At 34.4% G+C, this 25318-nt stretch overlaps 1 protein-coding gene across 2 annotated transcripts in view; it reads right to left on the bottom strand.

Moving 5' to 3' along the window:
• The window catches only part of ARFGEF2 (ADP ribosylation factor guanine nucleotide exchange factor 2), a 46150-nt gene that overhangs the window by 5462 nt on the left and 15370 nt on the right, over window positions 1-25318 (bottom strand). The window contains exons 6-37 of one of the 2 annotated variants that reach the window (XM_032217396.1): window positions 24520-24739; window positions 23125-23196; window positions 22671-22834; window positions 21167-21297; window positions 20100-20334; window positions 19731-19830; window positions 18741-18880; window positions 18253-18361; window positions 17429-17630; window positions 16768-16879; window positions 15586-15791; window positions 14702-14786; window positions 14441-14612; window positions 13314-13465; window positions 12818-12946; window positions 12230-12388; window positions 11224-11371; window positions 10669-10768; window positions 10030-10070; window positions 9774-9943; window positions 8704-8855; window positions 8428-8600; window positions 7201-7361; window positions 6559-6689; window positions 6329-6458; window positions 4532-4667; window positions 3096-3234; window positions 2953-3007; window positions 2569-2677; window positions 1491-1621; window positions 1109-1277; window positions 754-892 (exon numbers count right to left, since the gene is read on the bottom strand). In XM_032217396.1, the coding sequence (XP_032073287.1) occupies window positions 754-892; window positions 1109-1277; window positions 1491-1621; window positions 2569-2677; window positions 2953-3007; window positions 3096-3234; window positions 4532-4667; window positions 6329-6458; window positions 6559-6689; window positions 7201-7361; window positions 8428-8600; window positions 8704-8855; window positions 9774-9943; window positions 10030-10070; window positions 10669-10768; window positions 11224-11371; window positions 12230-12388; window positions 12818-12946; window positions 13314-13465; window positions 14441-14612; window positions 14702-14786; window positions 15586-15791; window positions 16768-16879; window positions 17429-17630; window positions 18253-18361; window positions 18741-18880; window positions 19731-19830; window positions 20100-20334; window positions 21167-21297; window positions 22671-22834; window positions 23125-23196; window positions 24520-24739 (4472 nt within the window). Of the gene's footprint in view, window positions 1-753; window positions 893-1108; window positions 1278-1490; window positions 1622-2568; window positions 2678-2952; window positions 3008-3095; window positions 3235-4531; window positions 4668-6328; window positions 6459-6558; window positions 6690-7200; window positions 7362-8427; window positions 8601-8703; window positions 8856-9773; window positions 9944-10029; window positions 10071-10668; window positions 10769-11223; window positions 11372-12229; window positions 12389-12817; window positions 12947-13313; window positions 13466-14440; window positions 14613-14701; window positions 14787-15585; window positions 15792-16767; window positions 16880-17428; window positions 17631-18252; window positions 18362-18740; window positions 18881-19730; window positions 19831-20099; window positions 20335-21166; window positions 21298-22670; window positions 22835-23124; window positions 23197-24519; window positions 24740-25318 lie in introns of those variants that run through there. The other variant, XM_032217397.1, reaches the window with a different exon arrangement.

Raw genomic sequence — 25318 nt, 5'->3', positions numbered from 1 at the left:
AAATTCATAGTAGTTAAGTGACAGCTGTAGTTTAAGCATCAGTCCATTCTTCAGAATGGGTGAATTTTGCCCAAAATTGGCAAAAAACATAGCAAATTGTAGTCACATGAATACGGGGTGCAATAACCGGTCATAAAAGTGAGCCAGTTGGTAAGCAACCAAAATGTGGTCATATGACCACAGGGTGCACGTGTGTGGCACAATAGTTTACAATGATGAACATTATGGGCAATAAAGCGCCTGTTTTGGGCCCATCATAATTTTGAATGGTCATTATGTGACCAGTTGCAAGTCAAGGACTGTCTATAAATTATTAGAAAAGCAGTGGAAAGCAGATGTTATCAAGAAATACATAGATATTGAGGATAGTGATTATCTACTTAACAAAACTTGGTCTGTCAATAGAAAAAAGTAAATATGTAATAAAAAAGAGTGGACAACATTCTCAGAACATTCTAATTCAGTCATTGTATTTTGCTAGGATAGCATTTTTCAGCATTAGGAAAGTTCATGGCGGCTCTAATAAATAATTCAAGTTTTTAAAAAAATCATGGGATACCTATATCCTGATTGTTTTCACATAAAAAATTCCCAGTTGCTCTTAATGAAAGATTGAATCTGAATGAGTTTTCCTTTGCATGCTTTGTTTAAGTTCCCCCCTTTAAAATGATTCAACAGAAAAATTGTATGTCGCCTCTGAAATCCTGAAGAAATTGTGTTGGGATTACTTTGAAATCTAGAAACAAAGCTTACTTCAGGAGCCTCTCTTGTATAGCTTCCCAGGAATCTCTGCGGTTTTCATCAACATACATTCGGAAGAGAATTCTTAGGCAACAAGCCAAACTGCTGGTCTCTTGTTTTAAAAGATTGGGCTTTGATTTGCCCTTGAACCCTGAAAATTAATGACATACTTTAACACCTTTGAAACTGAAACTTGAAATAATCTGTACATCTGAACATTAAATAAGTTCTACTCTCATGTATGCTACATTGTATGATAATATTATACATTCATAATTCCATGCCAGTAGTCACTTTAGATTGCAGTGTACACCAGTATAATTGTTACAATAATTTTCTAAAAACTTCCACTCTATTTTATGTTTACCTGCCCTCCATAGGACGGTCCTTTGTTCGTAATTTGAGTTGAAAGCTTTTGAAAATGAATGGGACTCTTGCAGACAATCCAGTAACTTGAACAGATGTTGGGAAGACATGAATTTGTACATTCCCTGGTCTTCAGTGTCAATATGTATATCTGTATCTAGTGTGTCCCTCTAAAGATAGGAAAGGAAATATTAGTTAAGGATGCAGGTTACAAGGGTTTAACCTTTAAAGAGCATTATATAGTTTCCAGAAAAGTTTCAATAGAGCAGATCCTAGTTTTGAACTGAATTCAAATATATTTGAATAGATTAATATTTTGATCACTGAATCTCACATCTACACAATGAGAGCAGAGAGTGCTCTGTTAATCAAAGAAGTCTTACCTGAGCAGCAGCCAAATGTTCAGCATCTTCTTTCTTACTTGTTGCTGGGTAAAATACTATATTGTCAATTGTCTGAATCAATTCCAGCTGGACCACACATTTTATGAGGAGGCTGGCAAAGAGTTTTTGGTCTGAAATAATATATCATATTTAGATTTTACTCTAAAAAAATAATTTTCATACTTCAAAGCCTCAATCCCTTTTAACAAGATTTTCATGTGCACACTACTCATTAGTTTTTAAGGGATTAAGGCACACATGTGTTTCTTCTACTACTGTGTTGTTGGCAAAAAAAAAAAAAAAATCTCTAAATAGTTTCCATGCCATTTTCTTTAATATATTTTAAAAATAAACCCATGGCAGAATTACATGACATGCACATGTGAAAAAGCAAAATTGTTTATTACTTATATGGCCTTTTAAACTTAGGCATCAAATTAACCAGGCTGAAACAATCAACCAGCATAATCTGATTTTGAGAAACTGTTCTAAAAATTGGTTCAGTCAAGATGATGTAGAGAATATCTTATCTTATTTATATCATTACTGAATGAAACTATCTTTATACTACACCATTCAAATAACTTTGGACAGTTAACACTAAAACATAAAATAATCCAAAGTAAAACTCTGAGCCCTAAAACCAACCAACACAATGTGGATAAAATCATGAGCAACCATGATCTCAGATCAAACATTTACTTTAAAAGGAAAATTTTCAGACCCAATTATTTCTCAAGACAACATATTCCAAGATTTTGAGGTTTGTCACAGAGAAGTCCTACATATTGTACTGACAGGCCTTAAGCAAGTGCTTCCTCAAAGCATTTACAGGGCAGGCAGAATCATGGTGAATAAAACAATTTGTGGTAAATTGCCACAATTGTTTCTCTCACCCTTTGTAATATTATAAAATCAAATATGAGACTCTGGGAGCAACAACAGTATCTTCATCTACCAAAAATTGGATGTAGCTGCTGCTGCAAACGTACTTGCACTTCTTAATTTGTGCTGAAGATTTACCTTCCAAAGGGCTGGAATAAAAATGTATGCATCAATGTGTGAGATGCAAACTTACTTGAATAAGGGCCTCCTTTCCAGCTGTCATCTGTGGGATTTGAAAACTGGCTCTGCCCTCTTTCTGAAGCATTTTTACTACTTAAAGACTGGCGATCCAGGTCTACCTCCTAATAGAAAATACATCTGTGTTAACCTCTTTTACATCTTAGTCACAAATCTCAGTTTCAAGACAGTTTAAATTTTTCAGACATTTCACAATAAAAGTATAATATAGCTGCTCCTTGGCATTATTTTTTCTTTGTTTATGTGATTAATACCTTGGAATACAGATTCTAAGAAACAGGAAAATGAATAGTCTTGTAATTTTGATTTCCATGTGAAATGTCAATAAATGTGAAGCTGTCACATGTATCTTTAGTAGGTAAAAAACTAAAGCACGTACCAGGTGTTTTTCAGATGAATCATCTTCCATCCCTGCTGGCCTCCATGTCAGCAAACTTCAAAAAAGAAATGTTTAAATCAGATAATAGTGCTGAAATGTAAAACACTGGCATAATTTATATTAAAGAAATATTGTACACTCACACATGAGGAATGGTAGTTTTGAAGATGTCTAGCATACAATTGCAGGTTTGGTCCCAAACTTCAGGACTGAATTTTTCCCCATTTAATATTACCAGACTTTCTAAGCAGTTCGTACCTGATCGAGCCAACTGTTCATTGTCTACAGAAAAAATAAATCACAAATGAAAGCAAGAACATTTATCACAAGAACATCAGAGACTTGTACAGTTTGAGTTGACAACTAGTTGTGCTATAAGATGGTTCCAAATGTGATAAGTCTATTGCACAACTGAAAATAAGTTGATAGTTAGTGAGAGTTTGATACTTCTATCTTTCTCCTCCAAAATAGTTCCCAACCATTTGATTACCCAACATTCTTCATATAGTTATACTAATACAGAATTATGGTGCTTACTAATCATTCAGTTCCCTGAAAACATAATCCAAAGTCCATTTTAAAACAAAACAAAAAGCTGTACTTACTTTCCATTGAAATCAATGGAACAAACTACTCGCAGATTTCAATGGTTTCAAAGTCTGGGTATTTTTTTTATGGAACCCAAATAAGAACCATGCTTGGTTGCTTAAATTTATTCCACACATATCCCTGTACCCCAAAACTATAAATATAAAAGAAGAAAACCATGGCTAATATTAAGAAGCAAGAGGATAAACTGTTTCAAGGAACAGAAGGAAGAAAAGAAAAAGTATACTATTCCAAATCTGATAATAGCTTTATATTATCCTTTGGTCCTTGCACCAAAATATATTTGCACTCCAGCAATGTTGTGATATAGAAAATCTAAACCAAAAGCTGCAAGTATTTTTTGGTGTGAGACTATGACTACCTTTGTCTCATATTGCACATCTGAGAAGGGGCAAAAAAAATGCTCACAATGATTTTTCTTTAAAGGGGAAAATGGAATGTAATAGAACTGCAAAAGCCATTCTTTGTATCTTTTCATGGCAACAAACAGGTTTGTTCTTTTTAAAATCTGCAAAACCTTTTATTTAAACATGGCTTTAAAGTATATATAAAGTGGTTATGAGTTCATTTTTCAAATAAGAATTTACTTCTGCAGCTTGATTGCAAACAAAAAATGTTGACATTTGTAAAAAATATTTAAAATAACATGTGCAATATTTAACAAGTAACATAGCATTTAAGACCATTTCCTAGATTACTGAAAGAACATGCTATGCAATAAATAATTTGTTAAAGAAGCAATAAGGAAGAGATATTGTTATCAATACAATACCACATTAGCAAAACAGAAAACCTATGCTATTCTTTTTCACTGTAATTTGTCTTTTTTTAAAAAAAAAAGTTTTTTTCAGATTCATCCTTTTTTAGAAATGCAAGGAAGTATGGAGGAAAAAGAGGAAGATTAATTTCACACACAGCTGCTCCCAAAATATTCATTCAGAATAAAGTGACACATATGTAAATAAGCTACCTTGTTTTACACACCAGTGTAACTGTGTAAATATGTCAGCAAGAAGAATTTCATTCAGAGCTTCATAGAACTGGGTAAATACATCACAGATTGCATAAAGTGCATGATTACAGGTAGTAGTCATCCATTCAGATTTCTATGGAGACAAGAATCAAAGGTTGTATGTTTCTGATTGCTAACAGGGAAGGGTTCTGATTATATAATAATCACTTTAATAAAAATATTTAGTTTACCTGTGTTTACAAATTCACCTCTCCTTATATCAATAGTACAAATGCTAGAATTTATTCTTTTAAAAAAAATTAGCCAAGGAATCACCATATATTGCCATGTAAATGATAACTGGAAGGCTATCTGAAGAACAGAGTGCCTGATATTTCCTTTCCACTTGACAAAGATTCAAGAACTAAAGAATGAAAACCATCACTATATACTTTCACATACCAGGTCAAACTAAGTGTTGTGGATTTATTCACTCTGAAGAAAGAGCACAAAAGAAAGCACTATGTTTATTACAATTATCATTAGATGGCATGGCTCCTTTATAAGAAAGAGGGATCCTGAAAAATGGAAAAGGAAAATATTTTATAGAGGTTGGAAACCTTAGGAATTTGATTGGTGTTCTGACCTAGGCTTCTTGAGATAGTAAAAATCACACCCTTAGTCCCAAAAATCCTCTTTTTATTTCAACGGCTGTGAATTATGTTCATTCACAGCCCGTAATGAGTCACAAAGAGTTTGTGAATAGTCCGACAGAAATCTTCCACAGTCTTTCTGGATAAGACTGATAAGCACCCACCTTTATCTCCCTTGAAACGCTGCCAAAGACCTAATTGCCAATTAGTTTTGCAAGGCCAAAGGAAGCACAGAGTCAAAACAGAGCTTCAGAGTTTAAACCGACCAGAATAAAGTTGCTTCCTGCAAAGACTCACGTCCCTTTGCTCCTCCTTTATGTCTTATGGGAAGGGCCAATCATCTTCAAGCCTTACTCCTGAGTTGCCCCTTTTGTCTTAACTGCTCTTGCCTTCTGGAAGTCTGTACATGCGCGCACTGAGAATAGGCTCCCCCTGTACCTCTGCCTCGCTGATGTCAGACACTGGAGGCTCCGGAAGCAGCACATAACTCCCAGATGGGCCTGGCCCCCTCTCTGCCTCCAACGCAGAGGCTCGTCCGAGCCTTCCCCAGACTCCAGGCCTGGCCCATGTTCCTCCCCAACCTCCTCACTGTCTGACTCTGCTGCCAGCTCTGCAGGCCACCACCGGACCACAACAATTAGCTGAAGCTAGGGGAAGCTAGGCCAGCCCTTATAAGTGTCTTTGGAGTCAGTTCTATTATCAGGCAAAATGACCCTTCTTTGCTTTAAAGGGGAATACAGTGGGGCTTTGTCTGGAGCAGGGAGGCTCAATTTTGGTATGATGGGATTAGGCAAAGAGATGAACTGGATTTGACCTGGGTCCTATCTAAAAGATAGAGGGGTGGGTTGGGGGAATTAGTCTTAATTTTGTTTGCTAGATGTATTCTCTCCACTACAAAAGCCTTATAACTTAGCTTATTCCAACCAGTTGCCTTGTTCCAACTCTTGTAATTTTGAATATTAGAACTGTGGTAACTAGGGATTGTGGCAATTAAACTTTAACATACAGGGAAAATACTAGATTAAATGTTTTAATTTTAAAGCCTTTCTTTTCTCAAACAAACCATCAGAAACATATTATTATATTTGGCTGTTATTCTTGTTTTATGTAACTTTTTAAAGCATTCTAAACTAATTAGATAATACAGCGTTGCTTTCAATACCTCTGTTTGCAGCTCTGGAAGCTTCATGTTGTCAAATATTCTAAATACAATTCGAAATAGATCTTGCCACCAGTGCTTTTCAAATGTTTGGCCATAGCTCTTCATGATTTCAAACATAACTGTTAGACCCCTACAATGTGAGAAAAACAGCCATCAGAAATTTATCTTTTGGGAAAAGAATGAAGAGAAAATATGTTTTACTAACAATTATAATCACAACATTTCATTACCTTGTCCGCACATCTAGCTTGCACCGATTGATGATACAAGAAAGTTCGAACAAAATAGGGAACCATCCTCTAACCCAAACCCTGTCTCCAGTTGCTACATTCATGTCATCACTTGTATATTCTCTCAAAACCTGTGAACAGATGAGAGCTGGTAAATCAGTATAAATACAGTACCATTTAATCAGATCTTGCTGCACAATTGATAAAAAAGGTAAACAAAATTAGAAAATGTTTTTAAAAGACTTTAAATGCAGGTAAATCTACATTTTACAACAAATTCATGTTTCCTGGTAAAACAAAATTTAAATTGAAACATGTTTTATAATGTATTTATTTATAAATATATTTGTAATTAGTTAGGAGACATAAGCCTTCTTAAATTATATTTGAAAATATATTATTCATTCACTAAAAATCTAGTTTCGTAAATCATGATATTGGTATTCTCCAGCCAGAACTGTAAACAAGTTTAAAGTCAATAATGGCAAGTTTCAGTTTTAAAAGGAAAAACCAGTAAGCACTGGTCCTAAAAATTGCTGGAGTTTTAAAAAGGAAAGAAATAATGGAAAAAATTCTAAAAATTCTCTTGAAATATTAATTTGGAGTTTAAAAATCCAGAGAAATAAAAATTAAAAGAAATACCTGTGGTCTTTCAGAAACATATTTTGCACAGTAACGAATAAGTCTAATTGCTTCCATACTGGTATCTGGAAAGGCAGCGTTGCAGGCAAACTCTGATAAACATTTGACAGCATCCTGGAATGAATCTATGGCTGCAGGAAAATGCTGTTGAAAGATAGTAGCTGTAGAAGAAAATGAAAGGAAAAACAAGCCATTAAAAAAAATTACATTACTATGGGATATCTTGGGTAGTTCATGCTCAAGGAAAGCATATGAATTAGAAAGAAACATTTATCTTTGATATAATAATAAAAAGTCAAAGAATCTGTTTTGAAAACTGACCAGCTATATCAAGCCTGCATATCTTACAAGTTGTAATTAATTATATTTACATGGCCCAGCAAGTAGACAGTGTCAACCAAGTAACAAATTAGTTTCATGCAAATGTAATCATTCTTTTGTCAGTGAATTTTCTCGTACAGTAATCTGAACAGTCTGAAGAGAACTGACACCAAGCCCATACTCATGAGAAATGAGAAATACATGTGTAGCATACCCAAGAAAACAGTATATTTCAAATTTCATTACCATATTTTACACACTCTAAGACACACTTCCTCCCCCCAAAAATGTGGGTGGAAATGTCTGTGTGTCTTATAGAGCGGATATTGCAGCGAGGGGGGGGGTTTGGTGTGGCAGTGGCATTTGCCGCCTGTCACCACAGCCATCGTCACCAGAGAAAACACTGGAGCCTTCACTGCCAAGTAGCTGATTGGTGGTTGGATCAGCCTCCCGGAATACTTTTCACCGCCGCTGAATGGCAACGGCAGCATGGCGATCAGTGGCCGCCATCCCTGTCGCTTAGAACAGGTGATCGGCAGTATTCTGGGAGGCCGATACAACCGTAAATCAGCTGTTCAGTAGCAAAGACTCCAGTGTTCCTCAGCGGTAGCAGCAGCTCAGCTCAGTTGACCAGTAGTGGGTGCAACGAAACCCTAACGAGCCACGTGTTGGGGCTGCAATAACATGCTGAAGTTGATCAGGTTTGCTGCAAGGACACTAATTAGATGAATACCAGATGGATGCTGGGAGGCAGAGACAGATATTTTTTTTCTTGTTTTCCTTCTCTAAAGCTAATGTGTGTCTTATGGTCCGGTGCATCTTACAGTGAGAAAAATATGGTATTTCTACTATATAAATATGGTCATTATTGATTTGAGGATATTAGTTTTCATAACATTTACTTACTAACTATATGTGCTGCTGTCTGGAATGCCAACTCCACAATATTCCCATCATGATCAGATGCTGCTTGATGAAACACTGCAAACATATTTTTCCACCCTGAGCGAATATTAGCAGCTTGAGAGTTCACCATCTGAGTAATACAGCGTATTACCATGTCCCGAATAGTTGGGGATCTAAAGAGAAAATACTATTTTATTAGAGAACTTTTTCTGCACAGCATTAATATATACTAAATAAGCAAAAGAAAACATTTACATTACAAGATGCATAACAGACCTGTTCTTCTTCATGATATGCTCAAAAGGCCTCAAAAAGTCTTTCTGAAATCGAAAATTGGCTAACTCCCCCTTTTCAAGAAACTTCATGGACAGTTGCCTCAAAGAATCAACTGCAAAAATTGCCACATCTTCATTAGGATTGCAGCCAACCTATAAATGAGAAAAACAGGAATTCCCTTAAAGAAGAATAATCCTAGATAGATCAGACTACTGAAATTCAATGCTTCCATCTGTTGTAACTGTCTTTGACTTTAGGCAACAGACATAATCAGAATAAATCCAGATTTGAAGCTCTTCAAAAAGGATCATCATAATCCTAAACTTGCATTTTTGCAGGAAATTCTGTTGATATAATTCTAATCAAGATACAACTAAATAAATGCTAAGTACTCAAGCCTAAGTAATCTTAAAATATTAGTAGCTTAAGGCAAATTACACATAGAATAAAAAAAACAAACAGATTGTAGTACAGAACAGTACTACAGTTAATGTAATTACAGTACAGTAATTTTAATTATAAAGCATTTTTATGCCATGTATACTTTTACATGCTATAAAAGTGAATTTTACATATAATTAAAAGCTTTTAGCACATTAAATTCTTTCTTGCCTTATTTCTAAGGCAAACATCTTCATAATAATTATTCATCACACTATGAAATCTGAAATTATGGATTACATTACTGGAGTTATTGCAGCATTACATTTTATTTAAATGCAATTATATTGAGCTTTCCATCTTAAAATCACAAGAAAATTTAGAATAAAATTATAGGCAACAGACATTAGGTATTTATACAAGTAATGTGTAATTTTGCCAATCTGCTACGTAAATTCTCCAGGCTGAAAGACTCGAATCCCTGTAAAAATTGACATTTTCTGTCATGATCCATGTATGAGCTGCGCAGGGTACACTATGATGATTCCATGTCAACACTTTATAATGCAAATCAGTATTCCATCAGCTACAAAAACTTATAAGTCTTAAATTAAAACAAGTACATACAAATTGATTTTCATATCTAAATTGTATCAAAGAAGTTTTGCAGTGTTTAAAATTTAACATACCTTGTTAAAGTGATCTCCAATTACATGCCATATTCTGGACCACTGCAGTCTAATTCTATTCATGTTATAATAGGAGATTTCAACTATTTTCTGTAAGCTAAACATTCGGGGATGGTGAGGGGAAGCCAACTCATCCATGGAAACCGCACACAGCCATCGAACAAAGTCAACTATAATATTAAGAAATAAGACATGTAAAATATGATAAGGTCTGATAAAGTTATTGTTCATTTCATCAGAATTTTTTACAACATACCTATAGCATTTCCATCTAGTCTAGTAGAACCAGTGAATATCCTATGAAAAGCAGAGAAGCAGTATTAATCCTCAATATACAGAATATTAAATACATGGTACAAGACTGAATTTGATACTATACTGAAGAAACAGAATTTCTATATAGTACAGGTAGTCCTTGACCTATGATCACAATTGAGCCCAAAATTTCTGTTGCTAAATAAGATAATTGTTAAGTAAGTTTTGCCCCATTTTTTGACCTTTCTTGCCACAGTTGTTAAGTGAAGCACTGCAGTTGTTAAGTTAGTAACAGATTAAACGAAACTGTTTTCCTCATTGACTTTGCTTGTCAGAAAGTCGTAAAAGGTGATCACATGACCCTGGGACACTGCAATCGTTATAAATATGATTTAGTATCTGAATTTTGATCACATGATTATGGGGATGTTGCAACTGTCGTTTAGTATGAAAAACTAAAACAACTAAACAACAATTAACATTTTCTCCAATGTTAAATCTCATATTTTGACTGAAATATAACCAAATTGTGATACTATTTATTTATTTAAAAAGTATTTAAATAGTATGTGAATCCCAAAATCAATGTTACATCATACTGAAATAATTTATCATACTTTATTCAGTAACAATACTATACCTGTCCACTGCTACCACCACACTTTGAGAACTGGTTTCTCCCACAGATTCCTGAATGCAGGCTATTTGTCTTCTATCAACACTTCCACCAACAAAGTTACCTAAAAAGACCAAAATTAAGATGTTATATATAAAAGATAAGTCACTATTAGGATCCATTATAAGGCTATTTCACTCTGATTCAATATATTTTCAACATTTGGAAAAATAGCAGGAAATGTTGAAAAAATTACAAAACTGGCTGACTGAGGTGACCATTTTAATATATTACATTTTATATTGCATGTAAAAATTACATGTGATTCAGCTGCTAAGGGGACTTTAGTTCTAGCGGTTCATAGAATGACAACATGACTAACGTTAAGATGAAAAATGATTTATAATGTGTGTTCAATTTCTTATGTTTATTATCATAAATTGCATTAAAACATTTGTGCAATTAGGTTGAAATAGCTAGATCCATTAGAAATAAAAAAAACTGAGCATTTACTGCATTGACAAAATGCTCTCACAGAATAGTATAACTATAGGTCTAAGAAGGGAGTCAAACTCTCACCCAGTCCAAGTCCCATGAAATCTTCTCCTCCAGATGTGAAACCTTTGAGACTCCCTTCCCTCTCACGACCAGACCCAGAGAGGTAGCGTGTTTTAACTCCAGTTCCTATCAGCTGTGCTAACTCCAGCTGGCTGATGCATTTTAGAATCTAATGAAAGCAAATTCAGTATTATTAAATCTAATAACAACAAACTTTCTAAGTGAAGAACTTCCAAAATGTAAGGTAAATTCCTATTTTAAATGTATTATATAGTTTCAAATTTTGGCTTGATCTTTCCTATTTTTTGGTGTTATAACTTATGGCACCCACTTAAACCTTTTCCTCTAGTCTCTATCTATTTTATGGACTTAATGATATTGCTAGCTAGCTGTATTTGCTGGCTATCGCTGTGAGGAGACTGTGGGCAACTTACACCATTAAAAGCAATAAATCAATAAAAATATGTATATATTTAAGCACAATAAAAATACAGGTTATGACTGATAAATGGGGAAGGGAGGGCACAGAATGTATGGGGGGAAGGTGGGATCTATCAACCATTTCCAACGTGATATTTCCCCATTGCACCCCAAGCCAGCTGGCAGAAGCAGATCTTCAGGCCCTTACAAACAGTTGGGAGGATGGTAGCAAATCTCACCTTAGGCCACATGTTTCAAAGGGCAGGAGCCCTGGAAGAGAAGGCACTTCTGTACCCCACCAGCTGGAATTCCACAATATGCCTGCTCTGCCCACTCCTCTGTTCTAAGTTGGTAAATAGCATCTTACAGGTAATCCTTGACTTATGGCCATAAATGAGCTTGGAATTGCAATCATAAGGCAATCAATTATTAAATCATGCAATAATGCAACTGGACCTGATTTTTTGCAGCTTTTGTTAAACAAATGTGGTGGTCATTAAGCAAATCATTTTCCTCAGTGGGAATTTTTTGCCAGGAACTGGACATAAATATGTGAAACCAGCAAAAAAAAAAAAAAAAAAAACCGTTGCAAATGGTGATGATTTACCTCATGCCAAGAATTTCCCAGATAATTGCCATCAGTGTGTGCCACTGTAATAAGTGTTTTAATTGTATCTATGTTCTTCTGCTTCATTTCTGTGATGCTGGAGCTGGCAGTCAACAAGGAAAAGCGAGCAAGTGCCTGAACATAAGCATCTCGCTCAAGCTAAAATATAAAAAACCAAAGTTGAAATAAGCCATTGTAATAAAAATTTTCCTCAAAAGAAATCATATGGGCTTATATAACAAAGTTATCTAAGGCTAGCTAAGCATGGTAGCCTGATATGCAGATGTGAATGGGAGTATATGAAACATAGAAGTATTTGAATTAATGGAATTAAAGAGAAAACTGCCATAAATCATATCCAGTCGGATACGGTAAGTAATAGTCAGGTAATTTTTCTACAAGGCTCCACAGAGAAGTTTTTCTACCCTCTGAGAAGCCAAAGATTTAACTTGGGGTTTGGCATATCAGGCACAGCCTCTAACTGCTAGATTTTTACATAGCTTTAGACCAAGGCTAAGAAATATTCTTTTGGTAATTTCAGAATGTTTAACATAGGATACAGTATGCATAAGACAACACTATACCAACCTGCATGCCAAAAATGCAGGCTATTCGGATAGCACATCGTATTCCTTCTAAGCATAATGAGGCCACTTCAGTATCATCACAGTTCTGAAGACCAACACTATAAGCAGCAAGTAATGGAGTCCATACAAGCTAACGTTGAAAGGGTAGAGAAAAATAAATAGTTTTAAATTTATTATCATATAAATGCATATTGCACCAAAGAACAATCTAGTATAAAGACAAAAGTGACTGCTTCTCCTAACCCTAACCTTAAACCAGGAAATAAAATAAGTTTTTAAATATGTTTTTTTTAATTTTGCCTATAGCAAAGTCTAATATATTATATCTAATACATTGTTTCCATTATTTCCAGCCTGTCTTTTACACTCATGATGGGTCACTGCATATTCTAAATGCCCCACCTATTAAATAGACACTTTGCAGATATAATTTCAGTTTTACATTTGGCATATTTGAAAACCGTATTAAATACCTTTAAGTTTAACTGCACACTTACTTTGAACATAGGTCTGACATGATCCAGATGGGTTGCACTAGTAAAGGGTGCCTTTGCATGGCTTACTGCCTCCATGAGGGCTTTCGCAGTCTTTGCCATTTGTTCCATTTCTAGATTGTATAACAACCGTCGCTGCTTCTCATTGGCTACACCTGAAAAATATCTTGTTACCCAGATGTGTTTTTAAACACTCACACACACACAACTCTAAACAAGGCAGCATATAGACCTTAGGAAAAGATATACTTTCTACATTCCCAAAGAATCCCAACTTAGAAGCAGAAATTTTGGACTCAATTTTGATCATGTCAATCAGAATAGAGTTGGAAGGGACCTGGGAGGGCTTGTAGTCCAACCTGCTGCTCAAGCAGGAGATTCTATACCATTTCAGACTTTAAGTCAAGGATTATCTGTAAGCAATAAAATCACCAATACACTCTAAAGATAAGTTACAATCGTTAACTTATTGTTTAAAGTTATTCTTCTATTACAAACAGGCCCTAAGTGCTCCTGGAAACTCCTACAATCGTTAATATTGGCTTCCATTGTTGTTTCTCATTCTGGATTATTACTCTCTATTATCAGATACCCTACCTTTTCAAACAGAAGTGTAACAGTAGCAACCTCCACTGGAATAATCTCATTCTCAAAACTGCCCGATATTTCTTGTGATAACATGAGATTTGTGATGTGGAAGGAACATAAAACAGACCCAGGGTCTAGCCATTTGCTAGAATTCATCCCTAGTCCCCTGCCTGTTCCCTTTCCTATCCTGAGGATCAACTGTCCAGGCTAGAAGAGGTGGCAGGTAGAAGGGGAGGGAGTCTCCAAGTTGACTCCCAAGCAATGCCAGAGGATCAGGTAAAAGAACAGGCTACTTCTGCACACCAATGGCCAGGTTAGATTCAAGTTTTTAAAAGAATGATTTTAAATCTTGTAAACATTCTTCATCCAAGAAGTTTTAGTAGATATTTTATGTTACCATTTAGGAGATAACAGTGGCTACAAATTATGTTGGCCCAGTGTAACAAATGAAGATTTGGCTAACTCACAACAATTTAATTGCTTAATCCACACAGTAATGGCATACTAAGAAAAGCTAAGATTTTTTTAGAGGAAAGTCATACTCGGTTTAGTAGATTTGGTTGTGATTGAATATTCTTTTGTGTCCTTCATTGCAATCTTCTTTCCTTCAATTTCATCATAAATTGTAGACAGATATTCTTCTGGAAGATCTTTGCTATCATTGATCCCACGGTTCATTTTAATGTATTGTTCTTTTGTCATCTTATTCTTTACCTGTTAAATTCAAATGTCAGTAAAAAAGATTTTAAGTTCCTAGAAACTCAACCGTACCTGTCTGGCAACATCTTTCTTTACATGTTTACCTGAGGGCTATGCAGGTCTGTTGTCAGCATTATAATAGAATATGCTAAAACATAAGCAGTGTCGGCACTGGCAAAGAGAGTTTGGCTGGAAAGAAAAGAAGAAAAAAAGCAGGATTTTAGAATATTACAGTTCTGTCTATATTACCCCCTTCATATATACAAAATGATTCTTATTGAAAATACTCATTTTAAAAATGTCACTCATACAGAAAAATTGAAATTGTTTATTCATTATCTGTAACTGGAGGTTTCTCCAGGTTTTCTTCCAATTTCAGCACAGAAAAACGGGAACTTGATAATTGTGAATGTCTACTGTATCTCAGTAATTCACCCTATTAAAGAACTACCACAAAATATAAACAGAAAACCTCTAGAAAAATATCATTTTCTATAATTTTGCTCGCATTGGGGAATAACATTTCCACATTTAAAATATGTATCTAACTGAAAAAATGTAATCACAATTTTATTTTAAAGCGCTAAAACAAATTCTAACTTGAAAACCTCAATATGTCTTGAGGGTATATTAGCCAAGTTGGCTGGACGTCAGTTCCCACCATATCTGGAGAATGCCAGATTGAGGTAGCTGATAAGTAACGTGCTTATTTTTTTAAAAAAGAAATATTAGCATGTTCTGCTTTGTGAAACTAGATAGCAAGGCAATTGCCATAGCTAATCATCTCCTCAGTTTTCCTTTAATGGAGGCTTTTTAAAAAAATGCAGTCACTTGCATTATAACATTATGTATTTCTTCATTAGATTTCCTGTCTTGTGACTGGTCTAAAGTCATCAAACAGCTTCCATAAGTAGGCTTGCACCTTGTCTCCCTGATCTCTTTCAGCCCTTTAAGTATTATACAGCATACACCATATATTTCAAGTTACCCTTGGTTGCATTCAATATATCTAGCAGCAAACTTTTCCATTAGTCTGTCAATCTTCTGAGCTTCACCAGGTAACCGAAATCCTTCCAGAAATATGCGTAAAGCAGAGACAAAGTCCTTTCCACAGAAATCAAGCAGGTCTACATAGCCATACATCACCTCCTTGTTAAATTTGTTACTATCCCCCAGAAATTCTCCCACTTGGCTCTAACATGAGAAAACAAAAACAAAAAAAATGGAAGAAAGAGTGTTATTAATGCTTCATTTTTAAAACTTTATAATCTTAGTTGCTGTGGATTATTTTTATTCCTACTGGTAGGACATATAAATAGAATACAAGAGTACCATATTTGATTACTATTGCTATAGAACTCACCATTTGAAGGGCCTATCATCATGTGTTTTAATTGGGGGGGGGGAGAGAGATCCACATCCAAGCATTATTAATTATACTCAACACAGATAAACAAAATATGGGGAAACAATTTAGGTGAATTTGCCAGTGTATGGGATGTCTCCTCTCCTTTTTATGTGCATTATATTATTTCTAAGTAAACAGTCACACCATTTCAAACTTACTTGGCATCTGATCAAAAGAGCCTATAAAATTAGAACAAGACAGCTCATTAACAAGCTCTAAGAGATTTTAGGTATGTGTGTTCTTTATGTTATTTATTCAATTTGTATGCCTTCCCATCTCAGCAAGTGATTCTGTAATGAACTATTTTAAAATAAATTAAAAACGAATTCTCAGAAAAGATGCAAAAATTAAAATACATAGGACTCAAGGAAGGTATCATTATTGTGAAAACAACCAGGAGATGGGACCTCCCACCCTTGGGACTACAGGTCCTGAAACAGAATCAACCCTACATCAAGGCCAGGATCTGATGCGGAGAGAATCAGAGCAATTTCATCTGTCAGATGCTCAGTATATTCCTCACAATGATTCCATAAGTGAATGCCAGAGTAACAACTTCCAAAGAGGGTTGTGGTGACCTTGTTGCCAAACTGGACATCAATGTTCTTAGGCTCTGGTAAGAGGAAGCATCTGAATACAACTAGTAAATACTTAGTCTAATATTTAGATTCCGTGACACCATGAAAAACAAAAACCTGCGAGAATCACATGAAAATGTAAGGCGCAATTTGAAGAAGGTTTTGTTAATGTATGTAACCTTACATAACACAGGCGCTCTTCTTGATGAAAAAACTGTGCTATGTCTTCAGCTGTTTCTCCAAGCATTCCCTGTTCTTGCAAATATTGTAGTCCTCTCTTGGCTTTCTTGTTAAATCTATTTGATGGAGGTAAGACACAGAAGGCAGAGGAAAAAGTGTAAACTGTGACTCTTGTACTCTTGGTGCAAGACTGACTTCATGAAACAAGCTTAACAGAAGTAGGAAAGTTATATACTGTATGTGCAACATACTTAACTTACTTTCTGTGCCTTTGTTGACATATAATGGAAATCCATACTAACATAGCTGAGTTTATGACTCAATGTGTTGAGTGAACTTAGAAAATGAGTTATGTTTATTACACAACCCATCCTAAAGTGGCACAGAAAGACTCTTTAACTCTAAAAAGGTTCTACAGACTGCACAAATATTATTAAAGCATTTCCCCACATCATTGTCCTCAGCTAATCCCTTTTCAGAATGAACTGTATAATTAAAAATACTGCAGAATATAAAGTCTCCATCAAACTAAGCTTGATTACTGGGGACTTCACTTACACATCCACAGAGTTTTCTCTGTGGCAGAGAAACAGAGGAAGTTTGCTTTTCCACATCTATCAGGAAAAGACTGATTGGAAACTACTCCAGCATTAATTTCAACTTACAGTTCAATCCCATGTTCAATTATCTCCTTTTGTTGCTTGATGACCTCACATTGTTCTGGATCATCAACAAGAGCAGACTGCATACCAACACTCCCAATTCCTGAGGATACAGTTGAATCTAAAGAACTTGCACTGCTTCTTCGCCCTCCAATTTCCAAACATCTTCCTTCCCCTATTTCTTGGTCTGAAGGTTTATCTGGGCCTGCACATAAAAAAAAAGACATACTCAAAATCTACATACAACTGAGAGAAATGTATTTAGACTGCTGCACATACTTAAATCAGAACTATAAAAATCAAGATGCAAGTCTACCAGTATTCCCAATCTCCAAATTTCCCAATAGCCCACAGAGCGAATAGTTCAAGATGATGTAAACTGGCTTTTCATATGTGGGAACTCCAGGAGAAAAATATTTGTTTGTCATTATACATAATCTTATGTTTATTTGTTTGTTTTTAAAATTCATGGACCACCCATCTTACCATGGTGTAACTATGCTATAGTTCCAAACTGAGAAATTCAAAAAGTTGCTAGTTAATCGAAACTAGAAGTCAGCTATCTCATAAAAATGCATTTTAGCTTTCTCTACAACGTTGACCCCCAGACATGTTGAATTTCAATTCCTATAACGTTTCTCAATATTTCTCACAAAAAGAGAAAAATAGAGAAAAACTGGCATATCCTACTTCCACCTCCTTCAAGCAGCACTATAAAAATTACCATAGAAAATTCTAATTTTGTGAAACTCTGTGATCAGGAAACCAGACTCAATTAATAAGTGGAAAGCAAGAAAAATATGTAAGTATGTTTTTGGATTTCTTACCAAGGCTGGCTTGATGATTTGGATTCACATATAGGTCCTTGCTCCATTCAACCATGCACTTTAAAATAGAGACCAAACATTCAAGACCTTTCTTCCTTAGACTTAGTTCCTACATGCAAAAGAGTGGGGAACAATCAACTATACTGAAAATGGTCATTAGCTTTATTTTAAAACAAGAGCAGTGCTGATTGACTAAAAATACCATGGATTTGTATAAAATAAACTCAATCATGATTTAAGAACGCATAGATTATAGTGCTATCTCTTCTATCACTATCAGTTACTCAAGTCTGGATCTGTGTCCAAGGTAAATATACTCCTAAACTCTATGATACACCAGTTAATAGAATAACATGGATACACTAGTGCAAAGAAGCAAGAATACAAACATATATTACTATTAAACATTTATGCATATTTATTTAGGAGGTAGTGTTACTGATTGTGATGAATAATTTCAGAATAAAACAACAAGAAGAAGATCCTACCTGTAGTGGTGTCATGCCTAACTCATGTCCACTACGTCCTTGTGCAATTTTAGATAAATCATTTACAAGCCGTTCAAAGATATTAGCAGCATTCAAGTCACAGTCATAGTTAACATATATGTCCACTACACACTGGGCATCTACAATGGAAATATAGTTTATGAAATTCAGTTTACTGGAAATGGTTTAGAGAGACAATACAATATCACAAGGCATTTTCCATTGCAATCAAGAACATATATTGAGGAAAAGGAGAGTGGGTTGTTTGCATTATGATATCAGGATTGGAATGTTTCCTAACCTTATAAAAGTCCTGGACCTGAGTTTCCAAAAGGGACTGAATGCTTCATGCAAATCTGGATAGTCCTTTTTGTTCTCGTTTGTCCTTCATATCCAAAACACCTTTAGTAAGACTGCTTCTAAATGGTGATTTGGATATGGTGCTATTTAACCATGCGTGAAGTCTGATTTCAATACTTAAGTAAAACCCCTGAACAGATGTAAAGACAGATGTAAACATGCATCAGAAAATAGGATGCAAGAAACATAGCAAAGAGGGTTGGTCTGAAATTTTCAGCCTGCTTTAGAAGAAGAAATTTTAATTTAGGGTTTTTTAAAGAAAAAAAACTGTTAAGAAAAAAAATGTGCTGCTGACTTTTTCATTTTGCTAGTAAATTTGCTAATGTAGGGGAGTTAACCTCCAGAGACCACAAATATTGGACTGGATCGTATAACCTACTATTCTTATCAGGAGATTAAATTGTGCAAATGTATTCAATACAGTAAAATCCCACATATCAGCTACATTTTTTTCTTCATGCAACTCTTATAGGAAAAACTTATGACACAAACACCAGGATACAATTACAAGATTTTTTTGGGGGGGGGGGTGGATCTCCCCTAAATGCCTACATTTAGATACATATATTCCTTTATATGTTTTTAGGAAAGCAAAGAAATATAAGGTTTATTAAGACATTAGCAAATTACCTGCAGAAATCCTAGTCAGAGTCTGAATAACCATCCACTTGTGCTCAAAAGAGCTACTGGAAGTTTCTAAAATGTTCAGGAAGATCTCTTTGAAAAACACCTGTTCAACACACATGTAAAAAGCAGCAAAAATATTTGTAGTATAAGCATAATTCCAACTACATATATATTGTTCTTTCTTGGTGAAACTCATTCAATTTTTTTAAAAAAATGCTGAAATTATATATTTTGAAACATATTACATCCATCCAAGAGATAAACCATATACAGAACCAGTGATGTTTAGTACAAAGTTAACCATATAAAAAGTTAAACCATATAAAGAATATAAATCCCTTAATATAAAGAAAAAATCCAAAACATTCTTACCTCAATTTGCATTTTTAAGTGAATCTTAAAATTTGAAAGAAGGGTAAGGAAGATTGCAAGAGAAAGCTCAAACACATCAGGAACAGAAGACACTCCGTTTTTAGACAATGCTACACAAAGGTATTGCTTGATTGCATTTATAAACATTTCATGTGTCCTGAAGACTGGACCAGCATTTTGCAAAACCGAAAGCAGCAGCTGAAGTGATACTATTTTAGAGCGCAATTCGTGAGATCTTAAATACAAAAAAAGAAAGAAAAGAGCATTTTCTTCTTTGCTAAGATACTTGTGGAATGTTACTCTGAAATAAGACTCTGAAATCTCAAAATCTTTGATCATGTCCCCACTTTTGTGAATAATTAAAATGGATAGATTCTAATTCACTTCATGATAGATATCAAGAGAAATAATATCCAACTTTTCTTTTATGACATGCCATTGAGAACAGCACTGCAGTATTGGACGATTATTTTATTAAAGGCACTAAAACTTACAAGACTCGACTTTATTCTTAACTAAACTAAGAAATAAAGCAAATTATTTTGGAAAAATAATCTCACAACATGTCTTTTCATGTATTCTGCTACTTCTAGTATTGTCTTTTCTTCTTTGCACACACATACATCTTCTATTCTTGCAGCAATATCAATAACTCAATAACTAATCTACATATTATTGCCTTTTCTGACACTTGAGAATAAAACATGTAAGTTGATAGGTCCAAAAGCATCTGTTTGGCCCACTGGTATTTGCAAGAACCTAAACTCGGTACTTGGATAGTCTTGGATCACTTAAGAAAAGCAAGGTGTTCAAGTTTTATATCTGTAGCTGATTATACAATATATACAATCTTAGTACTACATGTCATTGGGAAAACAGCAGATTCAGTCAGAAAGTAAATTAAATTATTAAAAGAATGTTTCTTCTTTTTATTAAAATACTTTAGAGTTTCTACATAAGCAGTTATCAATAGGTAAAATCAAATTGTAAGTGATTAATTTTGTTCTCTGATAACTGTATTAGCATATGGAGAGAATACAAATCAAAAATTTTATTTTAGTTTTTACTTTGGATCTGGAGGCCCATCACCAAGTGGTTTCATTGAAAGTTTGCACAATGACCGGAATACAAGAAAGGCATCTTTCTGAAGGATATGGGAGAACTTGGCAGCTGTCTGAGGCCCAGGGACATCAGTTTCCTAAACATCAAAGCCACAGAAGAATTAGTTAGGATGGCTAAAGTTGACAGATGTTTGACTCTTTAATGATGATTATAATCTAACATTAAAAGGCAGAACAACTTTTTTGAGAGTAACCTTAAGCAAGAATGAACTTGTAACTCTGTGTGTGTGTGTATGTATGTATTTGTGTGTGTGTGTGAGATCTGAGATTCATGCAGCTTTAACAATTTCCCATTTTTTCCAACAAAATACCAGTAAAAACACAGACGCTCAATTTAAGTAGATAGCATTCAAGTAGATAGGTATTGATTAAATTTGAATGTGAATCATTTGAGCTTACAATCTATTTTAGTCAGATCCTAAATAAAGATGATATAAAAGATATTACAACTGTTGAATCTAACATTCATTTACTTTATTTCATTCATTTAAGAAATTAATTAATGTGTAAGCTCAAAAAGATGTTCATAATTTTTCTGTCAGTTCTCAAAACTTTTCTTAATGCCAACTACAGTACATATATTTATATCATTTGAACTCCTGTTGAACATTTTAATTGTATTTTTAATTGTTTTGTTAGGATTTTCTATTATAATTTTCTATTAAAAGTGTGAAAGTTTTAAGGTTAAGATCCAATCACTTGAATTAAAATATGTATTATATCTAACCAGTTGTGGTGGGTTAAAAATGCATTATAAAAAATCCGCACATTCATGTATGCTTACCTATGACACAGCAATATTTATTATATTTATCATTACAGTAACTAAATCATCAGAGTATAAGAATATAGGAAATCTTATGCAATGCTATCTTAGTAAAATAAAGTACAACTAATTTTTTTGGATATGTTAATAAATCATAGCTACAGCTAATTAGATGGAGCAAAACCAGACAAAGCCTGTCAGTTCTAGTCCGGCCTTATGCATGAAAACCAGTGGATGACTTTGAGCCAGTCACTCACTCACAGCCCAATCCAGAGTTGTTGTGGAAAAACAGGAGGAGGAAAGAGTATTAGGCATATGTGCCACCTTGAGTTGCTTATAAAAGTAATTAAGGTGGAATTTTAAAAGCTTTGATATAAAGTACAATTTAACCACATAACAGATTGTTAGGCGAATGTTTCAAAATAACGTGTACATTTTGTTATAATTTGCTCCAAATTCATGCTTCAACAAAACACGGCAGCATCTGTTTTATCATAGTAGTAAATACCAACCTAAGCAGATACATTGGTAATGAAATGCATAGGTTTTGACCATTTGTTTGCCCTTTCAAATATTTTAGAGCTTTCTCCAACCCTAGCTTCAGATTCCTATCTACAAACCATCCTCCTTCTCCCCAAAATTAGGAGTTTTACATTCAAATTATGATATGATGAAAACCCCTACCAGATTATCTGTGGAGGAGACAGACTGTCTATCATCTGAAATTCCATTTGCTTGCTGATTTTCATGACTGCCACCTGGAGAAGCAAGAACTGCAGTTCCCAGCTCAGACAAAATCCTACTTGATTCAGGCAGACTTTGCTTCAGAAGTTCTTCGTCTAAAGAGGCTGAAGAATTATGTTTGCCATAGTTACATACCAAGCATTTTGTAAATAATTTAATTCAGAGAGTCAATAGAAAACACTAAGAGAATAGAAATTTGCTGAAGTACTGAGTAAGTTTTCCTCTAATGATATGGGAATTGTTAGAGGCAGAATCTTTTATGTGAAAAGGCAATTAGTTCTGGTTTTAACTTATTCTCAGCAAGAGCGCTAGGCTAAAGAAGAAAATTAAGAATGAGGATGTTCTTTTTTAAAAGGCAGGAAGAAAGACAGAGACCTAACCAAATAACGTTTACCTCTAACCGCTGAAGTGACCACATCCTCCAAGATTTCTTTAACAATTTCTTTGCCTCCTTCAGTTTCTTCTTCTGATAAAATATATATTAAGAAGTTATTTGGAAAAAAAAGTTGCAATTCGTCACCCCTTTTAAAAAAAGAAGTACTCCCTGTTTTGTTTTGTAAATCCATAAAGCCTAGTTAGGAAAAACTAACCATTCATGTCCAATTTGCACAGGAGACTTATACACTTCCTCAATGTTGTAATTAGGCTTAATTATCAGAAGCTTCCTGGAGATTTCTCAATGTGCATGTTTACCAAGATACCTGTACACTTTCTTCAAAGGCAAATCGGATGCTATATCATTTTAGAATATCACAATGTCACATAATTGTAACATACATCGTACCCTGAACTGCATCTTATGGATACATCCTGCTCAGTGCTGAGATATTAAAAATCACTGAGAATCAATAGCTGTGTTGAGATAGAGCCTATCTGAAAATTTATACTGATAACTATACTTTATATACCTTACACACAGAACAATGGTAGAACAGAAATCCTAAAGTTGTTACATACTTTATTTTAATATACTGATATGACTATTGCCAACAGACAACCATTTTTTTAAAAAAATACCTTGTGTGTTAGAGTTTTTAAAATGGGCAACAGAAGAAAACCGATGGAATGTTAAAATGAATTCATCAAAATGTACAAGTATACTCTCTTAAGAAAGTTATATAAATCAAAATTGCCATTCTAGATTAATCATTTTACTTTACTTTGATTACATTTGAAGAATTATCCAAAACTATGATTTATGCAGCTGTATCAGTGCCATGGCATTACATTTCTTCCCCCCTCCCCTTCCCAAATCATGCTCTGGCTTGCTGCAACAGTTCTGATTTGTATTAAGCTTCAATTAGCCATTACATCTAAGTTAGGGTTCTTTGACATAATGTTGAACACTCTTAGCTTTATAAGACACATCAGACTAAAAAACCAATAGATCTAAATTTAGATCATATAGATCTAAAATTATTTTAATTAAAACATCTACAGTAACAGAATCTTGCAATTCTGAATGTGCTTTTCCTCCTCCCTGGGGGGGGGGCAATCTGGGTCATTTACTCAAATTAATTTCTTGGAATGGATTGAAGCCATGCTTGCCTGATCATTGCCTTAGTAGCAGCTCTTCAAGGCCATCCTCAGATACTAGATATTTTGCATGGTTTGTTGACTAAGCCAATCTCATAGTTTTATTGTTAAGATGTAATAGAGAGCTTTGCAAAATTCAAACCAGTGTCTTTATAATGAAGTTAGCACACAATAGGTGAAGTGAGTGGAATGCAATTCTGGCATTGAAGCAGAGTTTCAAGCTTTAAGCCACATATACTAAAGTTTTATTTACCAAGTACTGCAGAAGTGGAATCATCCTGTGGTTTGTCATCTCCATTTTCTTTTTTTTCAGGCTCTCCATTAGTCAAGTCTGCTTTCACAGGAGTTGAGGGTTTGCTTTCTTGTTGACTATATTTCAATCGGCCAAATTTAGGAGACCCTGACATGGTATGAATCATAGGAGACTGGGGTTTTTGTTGATTTGATTTTTCTAGTTCTCTTGTCTCTTGTATCTTAAAAAAATGAAAGTGTGTGCACAACATACATCAAAATATGTTACCAAAAATATTGAACAGAAAGCAACGTTAACTAAATACTCTAAAGTGGTTACAAATGTTTCTGCTTTCCCACATATTTTAATGCCTTGTTTAATGTTCCAAGAGACTCCGGGCTGGGGTTTGATTTCAATTATTATTATTATTATTATTATTGTTGTTGTTGTTGTTGTTGTTATGATTATTATTATTTAACCCAGACTACCTGGATGTTGTATGTTTTTAATTGCTTAAAATAACGCCCAAAGCCTATGTGATTAGGTAGTTAAATTTAAATAACATTTCATATATAATACATTTTCTTGTGTTCTTGTGTTGAAAAATACGGTAATTATCAACCACGACTTGGATAGGAAACAACAGGTAAAAATGTACATTGTGACTCAAAGATATCTTACTAACTAGATTTTTGCCTGATTCAGACAATATCACATTTGTAATATGCCAAATAAAGAAAAAGTGGGGAAGAAAACAGCAGATAGAAGTTTTAAGGTTTATCCTAAATCCTAAAACTTTTAATTACCAAGTTCCATTTTT

The sequence above is a fragment of the Thamnophis elegans genome, chromosome 5 (genome assembly GCF_009769535.1).
Source record: "Thamnophis elegans isolate rThaEle1 chromosome 5, rThaEle1.pri, whole genome shotgun sequence".
NCBI lineage: Eukaryota > Metazoa > Chordata > Lepidosauria > Squamata > Colubridae > Thamnophis > Thamnophis elegans.
Note: the sequence above shows the minus strand (reverse complement) of the source record. Positions and strands in the feature narration are given on the sequence as shown.